General features: G+C 44.0%; 1 protein-coding gene across 1 annotated transcript in view; it reads right to left on the reverse strand.

Annotated features, from left to right (window-relative positions):
* Nucleotides 1-2,707: 2,707 nt before the first annotated feature.
* LOC107123492 (zinc finger protein 239-like) overlaps nt 2,708-7,980 on the reverse strand; it is a 34,182-nt gene continuing 28,909 nt past the window's right edge. Inside the window, exons 4-5 of the mRNA XM_015426745.1 lie at nt 3,358-4,056; nt 2,708-2,769 (exon numbers count right to left, since the gene is read on the reverse strand). Of these exons, the coding sequence (XP_015282231.1) occupies nt 2,708-2,769; nt 3,358-4,056 (761 nt within the window). The remainder of the gene's footprint in view (nt 2,770-3,357; nt 4,057-7,980) is intronic.

Below are 7,980 nucleotides of genomic sequence, written 5' to 3' on the forward strand. Positions count from 1 at the left end.
TGTTTAGACCATGGCACCAAGCTAATCTTACTCATCTAATAGATATTACAACAAAACATGGTTTACGTGACAAATCTAAGCTTGAAGAAAAATTAGGTACTACAATACCTTGGTTCCAGCACAGTCTCTGTGAGCACCTTAATGCCTCTAAGATTTTAGCCACCACATCAACAGAGTTTGAAATTATTCTTCAAGGAGCAGGAAATTGTAACCGTCACTTAATTTCAAAAATTTACAAAATCTTATTCAAAGTAAATAACACAAAATCACTATACTAACAGAAATTATGGCAATTACATTGTGACATAACACACGCAGATAATATCTGGTCAAAAATCTGGAGCTCTTCTGAATAACAGAAAATTACAAATGTTCAACATAGTAACTCACTGGTACCATACACCACTCACACTTTCCCACATGATGTCTTCTCATTCATCACTCTGTTGGAAAAACTGTGAAGAGGTAGGCATGTATGCACACTGTTGGTGGCAGTGTACAAAAATTAGACAATTCTGGAAGGAAGTATTGAATCAAATACATTTAATCGCAGATTATTATGCACCTCTCTAACCAGAAGTGTTGTTTTTAAATTACTGGCCAGATCCTACAATTCCAAAAATTAGAAAGGAGCTAATCTTCACTTTACTGGTAGCAGCAAAAACAGCCATTAAACCTCTAAATTTACTGCACCTATAAGCATCAAGAAAATGTTAATAGCCACAACACTGTCACTATTATAAAAATATATTATATATTATTGTATCTCAACAGAAGATAAAATTTATTACAATTTAAAGTTTCTGTTAACTGCATGTTAAAGTCATAACCGCTACATGTATATGTTATGAGTTATGGTATATTTTATCTTTAAAGGTAAAGGTTCCCTTGCTCGAAAGCCAGTCGAGTCCGACTCTAGGGTTGCGGTGCTCATCTCCGTTTCAAAGCCGAAGAGTCAGAGCTGTCCGAAGACGTTTCCGTGGTCATGTGGCCGGCATGACTAAACACCAAGGCGCAGGGAACGCTGTTCCCTTCCCACCGAAATGGTACCTATTTATCTACTTGCAATTTCTTGCTTTCGAACGGCTAGGTTGGCAGGAGCTGGAACTAGAGACGGGAGCTCACTCCGTCATGCAGCACCCGGGTCTCGAACGGCTGAACTACCGACCTTCCACAGCCTGCAGTTCAGCGTCTTAACCACTTGAGCCACCGCAGCGCCTTAAAAAATTTAGTACAATCATGTAAATACAAAGTATAAATTCAATAAGGACCAGAAGCAAGTTGTTTCAAGATAAACCACTGTCAGCAAGCTGCCAAATGGTATTTTAGGTTCCTGATCATATTCTGTCCTGTGTATGCTTTGTTACCTTATGCACTTGATGTAGTCTTCCCCCCCATCTCGGTGGTCAGCGCTTCTGTACCCATGCGCATGCCTAGACACTGGAGCTGGAACTAGAGACGGGAGCTCCCTCCATCATGCAGCACCCGGGTCTCGAACTGCTGAACTACTGACCTTCCACAGCCTGCAGTTCAGCATCTTAACCACTTGAGCCACTGCAGCTTTACTTATCTATAATTGCTCAGTTGTTTGTTATACTGTTAGATTGTTAGAAAACCAGATCTGTGCCTCTTGCCACACATGGAGCATTTATAAAGTTCCTTCTTTGTGTGGATTCCTCCAGGCTAAAGGAGTTATGAGCTGCTCTTGAACAGCCTTCAACCAGCAGAGCCCATTGTTGCTTTCGTCCCTGCGAGGTCTATTTGAGGGCTTCAAACATGGCTAAAGCTCGTTCCACAGTCCAAGATTTTAAAACATTAATTCCTAGCTAGGGTAACATTTCTGCGTAGATTCAAGCTTTCTACAAGAGTTTATATAGTGTTAATGCTTCATATGATCTGTGGTTCTTTTAGGTGTAAAATAAGAGACAAGCTCTTTTCAAGGGCTAAGCTTAGTTTCTTCTCGTGTGGGTTCTTAGGAAACTGTCAAAGATTGTTTCCATGTGTGTAGTACAGCCAGGAGATCCTATGACTGTCTGGTTGCCAGAAGTTCTAGCTCTTTAACATTATCCAGGGTGCACCAAGAGGAAGAGAGCTGGAATTTTCTAGAGGCGATATCCAGGAAGTGTGTTTATGCCAATGACATGGCAATTGCAGTAAGGAACAAATCAATTGAAAGGACTGAGAAATACTGACTAGGGACCTCAGTTTTTTGGCTGACTACTACTTTAAATGGCGGCTTATCCCAAGTTCGGGAAAAACAGAATGCTCCTTTTCCCAGCTCAATAACAATCTTGCTAACCATGATTGGAACCTCTATCTTATGGGCACCTGACTTACACACAACCATGCACCTTGGTACCACCATGGACAGAGCCTTGAGCTGTAAACACCATCTTATCTATGTCACAGCGAAAATACAAAAATAAAACAACATTCTCCAAAAATGATGTGGTACAACTTGGGGTGCATCTGCTACAACACAGAGATGCTCAGCTTTGGGGTTGGTGTATAGTACTGCAGAATATGGTACTTCAGTGTGGCTCAACAGACCCCATTTCCACAAACTTGACATCCAACGCAACACGATGAGGAGAACCATCAGCAGACGTATTAAACCCACTCCAACGTTAGCTCCCCCGCATCTCCCAAGACAAGATGCTCTTCTTCGTGAATATAGAAAGATAATCGAAAACAGAGAGTTGCCCATTCACAAAGACATGGCTGACATGGGCCTATCCAGAATAAGATCCCGAAACCCAGCTATAAGATCTGCAAAAATCCTGCAATCACAAAATTTCATTCTGGGGAATGAATGGTTGTGATCATGGATGCAATCAGTTCCACTCCATCTCTATAACCTGATAAACACTAACAAGAGGCCTGCAGGAATTGAATTGCCACGTAAAGTATGGAAGAGGGCTAAAAGAATACTAACAGGCTTTGGCAGTTGTGCAGACCTGTTGTTTGAATGGGGCAAAATACCAGGACCCAAATGTGACTGTGGTGCAGCCCGCCAAACTATTTTCCATCTGTCACAGGAATGTGAGCACCGTGCTTTCCAGGGAGATGTGACAGAGCTCTTAGAACTCTCCTGAGCTGCGACTGAGTGGATTGAAAAACTAGATATTAGTATTTAGGGGGATTGCCTAGTCAGTCTACATACCCATTGTACCAACTTGGTTACATATTTTATATTATTATATACTACCTGGGTATAACTCTGCCATACGATAAATATTAATAAATATGCTGTAGAAGATTTCCATGCTGAGTGAAACTCCACACTGAGCATTCAAAAGGTTTTTCCTTCAAAAGGTTTTTCCCCTGTATGGGTTTTCAGATGCTTTTGAAGATTACTACTCTGGCTGAATCTTTTTCCACACTCTGAGCATTCAAAAGGTTTCTCCCCTGTGTGCGTTCTTTGATGCAGTAGGAGATCGCTACTCTGACTGAATCTCTTTCTGCACTCTGAGCATTCAAAAGGTTTCTCCCCTGTGTGGGTTCTTCGATGCTGTTGAAGATTGCCACTCTGACTGAATCTTTTTCCACACTCTGAGCACTCAAAAGGTTTCTCCCCTGTATGGGTTCTTTGGTGCAGTTGAAGTTTGCCACTCTGACTGAATCTCTTTCCACACTCGGTGCATTCAAAAGGTTTCTCCCCTGTGTGGGTTCTTAGATGTTGTTGTAGATGGCCACTCTGACTGAATCTCTTTCCACACACTGAACATTCAAAAGGTTTCTCCCCTCTGTGGGTCCTTTGGTGCTGCTGAAGAGCACAACTCCAACTGAATCTCTTTCCACACTCTGAGCATTCAAAAGGTTTCTCCCCTGTGTGGGTTGTCAAATGCTTTTGAAGGGTGTCACTCAACTTGAATCTCTTTCCACACTCTGAGCATTCAAAAGGTTTCTCCCCTGTGTGGGTTGTCAAATGCTTTTGAAGGGTGTCACTCAACTTGAATCTCTTTCCACACTCTGAGCATTCAAAAGGTTTCTCCCCTGTGTGGGTTGTCAAATGCTTTTGAAGGGTGTCACTCAACTTGAATCTCTTTCCACACTCTGAGCATTCAAAAGGTTTCTCCCCTGTGTGGGTTGTCAAATGCTTTTGAAGGGTGTCACTCAACTTGAATCTCTTTCCACACTCTGAGCATTCAAAAGGTTTCTCCCCTGTGTGGGTTGTCAAATGCTTTTGAAGGGTGTCACTCAACTTGAATCTCTTTCCACACTCTGAGCATTCAAAAGGTTTCTCCCCTGTGTGGGTTGTCAAATGCTTTTGAAGGGTGTCACTCAACTTGAATCTCTTTCCACACTCTGAGCATTCAAAAGGTTTCTCCCCTGTGTGGGTTGTCAAATGCTTTTGAAGGGTGTCACTCAACTTGAATCTCTTTCCACACCCCCTGTGTGGGTTGTCAAATGCTTTTGAAGGGTGTCACTCAACTTGAATCTCTTTCCACACTCTGAGCATTCAAAAGGTTTCTCCCCTGTGTGAGTTCTTAGATGTTGGTGAAGATTGGCACTCCTACTGAATCTCTTTCCACACACTGAGCATTCAAAAGGTTTTTCCCCTGTATGGGTTCTTTGGTGCAGTTGAAGAGTGCCACTCCAACGGAATTTCTTTCCACACTCTGCACATTCAAAAGGTTTCTCCCCTGTGTGAGTTCTTAGATGCTGTTGAAGATTGGCACTCCGACTGAACTTCTTTCCACACTCTGAGCATTCAAAAGGTTTTTCCCCTGTGTGGGTTCTTTTGTGCAACTGAAGACCGCCACTCCAACGGAATTTCTTTCCACACTCTGAGCATTCAAAAGGTTTCTCGCCTGTGTGAGTTCTTAGATGCTGTTGAAGATTGTGACTCCGACTGAATTTCTTTCCACACTCTGAGCATTCAAAAAGTCTCTCTCCTCTGTGTATTCTTTGGTGCAGAAGGAGCTGTGATCTATTTTTGAAGTACTTTCCACACTGAATGGATTTACTTGCCTTCATTATCCTGTGCTTCGGAGAATGTATGTTTTGTTTTCTTCCATCTTGCTTCTCAACCATACGGCTGCCTTTCTTTTTCTTGGGTCTGCCTCGATTCCCGATGTTTTCTTTGAAGTCTTCATTTTTAATTCCATGTGGCATTTGCTGGTGAAGTTCATCTCCCTTCTCATTCCCATGATCATCCTCTGCTGGAATAAATAGAGAGATCCTGTTAGCACCTGGGAGGGCCGGGAAGGTCCAAAGGCATCTATGTGACTGCAGCAGGAAAGGATTGGTGCCCCTAATATGGTGGAATCAATTACTCATGTCCTCCTGTTCTGCAGATTCTATCAGGAGGAATGAGACCATCTTATACTTCCCCTTCTGCTAGATTTAGCCCTCTCCTCTTATCTTGACTTAAGGCCAGAAGTCCTTTGTAAATTCCTCATAGAAGATGTTCAGAGCTCAGTGACTTATGCTGTGGCAAAATTCTGTTGCTTAGCTATTAGGAAACATAAACTTATTTTAGCTGAAAATATTGTATGATTCTCTTATCCAGTTTGGTGTAGTGGTTAAGTGCGCGGACTTTAATCTGGGAGATCGGCGTTTGATTCCCCCCTCCTCCACTTGCACCTGCTGGATGACCTTGGGCAAGCCGTAGCTCTGATAAGAGCCGTTCTTGAAAAAGAGCCGTTTCTGTCAAGAGCTCTCTCAGCCCCACCTACCTCACAGGGTGCCTGTTGTGGGGAGGGGGAGGGAAAGGAGTTGGAAAGCCGCTCTGAGACTCCTTTGGGTAGTGAAGGGTGAGGTATAAATCCAGCTCTTCTCTTCTTCTTCTATTAACATTATGTTATTTTACTGATTTTATTAACTTTCTCTTGTTCATGTTTTTATACTATTCCCATGTTATTACTGTTTTAATCCTTCTCATATCAGAATTGTACTGTTTTACTGGCTCTTGATGCAATGAATTAGATCAGATCGCATTGATGCCCCTTTGGCCTCATCCTGCCTAGCTGATCTTAACCGCCCCTCCACCTTGTCCCAGAATATCTAGTATTTAAGGATACCTCACCCCATGAAGAGCCACAGCTGAGCTCCTGCCCTTAAGGAGTTCCCGCTCCTCCAGATTTCAGGCCCCCAGAAGGCCTCCTGACCCCCTTTTCCAGCAGTCTGTATGATTGTACCAGACCAAAGGTTGCTCAGAAGTGAATCAGAAATCCCCCATGGATATTCCTTGCCTGTTCCCTGGACATAACCGTGAAGGGTACTCACTCTCGGCCAGCTCATTTGGGAAGGAAATATGCTCTTGGGATCCTCTTGAGGAACTCTCCAGCCTTTCTTTGGATGCAAGGCCGTTGTCTGTCTCCACCATAGTCTCTCTTATACTTCTGGCTTCTTTTGCAGAGAGAGAGGGGGGGAAAGAGAGAAAGAGCATTCTTATATGGGGATGGAAAGACATCCAAGAGTAAAAATTATTCTGGAAGGATGGAATTATGGTCAAGATCATAGCCCACAAGGGTGAGAAAGAAGTCTGATAAAAGGGCCAATATTAAAAACCTAGTTGAAACTTATAATATACAAAAATACATGTATTTATTACAAAGACAAATAAAAACATATTCGGGCCCAATGAAAGCCTCATAAAAAAGTTCAAGGGGCCTAAACACAAGAGCCAACATACATGTCCTGACACATTTCCGCCCTATTGGGGCCTTCTTCAGAGGTCAAACAATACTGAGGTACACGTAACAGTAATACATATTACAGTAAGATAACCAATAAGTGAATACTGGACCAAGAAAAGGAAGGTTAAGTAGCAAGATCTATAGACACAAGACAAAGATGTTTGTGAAGCCTCTAAAGATGAAAGAAAGAGAAGAGAAGAGAAGAGGTTGGATTTACACCCCGCCCTTCACTACCCAAAGGTGTCTCAGAGCTGCTTACAGACTCCTCTCCCTTCCCCTCTCCACAACGGACACCCTGTGAGGTAGAGAAGAAGAAGAGACTAGATTGATACCCCGCCCTTCACTACCCAAAGGTGTCTCAGAGCGGCTTACAAACTCCTTTCCCTTCCCCTCCCCACAACAGACACCCTGTGAGGTAGGTGGGGCTGGAAGAGCTCTTGACAGAAACTGCTCTTTTTTCGAGAACAGCTCTTATCAGAGCTACGGCTTGCCCAAGGTCATCCAGCCAGGTGCAAGTGGAGGAGTGGGGGAATCAAACCCGGTTCTCCCACATTGGAGTCCGCGCAATTAACCACTAACACCAAACTGGCGCTAGGTCCACCAATGAAGGTTTACATCCGAGGAACGTCTCAGAATTGGGAAAACAACATCTGAAGTGAAGGTTCCGAAGTTTCCTTCGCACACTGGCTAGCTGCAAATGCCGCATTCTGCCCGTGTTTTCTCAAATGTAGAACCTTTCCATCGATCCGTTTCGCCTATAAATTTTATTCCTGGTCTCTCCGTAAAATATTAATCTGGCTACAGCTCCTGTGTGTCGAACAGATTCACTAGCCTCATGGCAGGCTAGTGCACTTTGATCATTTTCTTGCTTCATCGTGATGAACTTTTTTACGTAGAGATACTTAGGCTGCAGCTGGAATACTTTTGCCGCAACCACAGGCACTATCTAATACCACGTATTTCATGTATATCAGGGGTCATTTCCTGCGGGAGCGCACAGGAGCGGAGCTCCGGTAGTAAGGAGCCCTGAGGGCGGGCACATGCAACAAGCCCCGCCCCCTGGTCCCAGCAGCCCTCAGTTGGGCCACGAGGAGCACGAAACAGCCAGGTAAGTTGCAGAGCCCCCTCCCCCGGCCCGCCTTCAGGTACAAGCTCTCCCTCCTCTGTGAGGGCAGATCTGTGCTTCCCCCTCCCCCATAGCTAGCAATCCAAAACAGTCCAGTGGCACCTTTAAGACCAAGTTTTATTCAGGTACAAGCTCTCCCTCCTCTGTGAGGGCAGATCTGCGCGTCCCCCCCCCATAGCTAGCAATCGAAAACAGCCCAGTGGCACCTTT

This window comes from Gekko japonicus, unplaced genomic scaffold, assembly GCF_001447785.1.
Source record: "Gekko japonicus isolate JY-2015 unplaced genomic scaffold, Gekko_japonicus_V1.1 scaffold3925, whole genome shotgun sequence".
In the NCBI taxonomy this organism is placed as follows: domain Eukaryota; kingdom Metazoa; phylum Chordata; class Lepidosauria; order Squamata; family Gekkonidae; genus Gekko; species Gekko japonicus.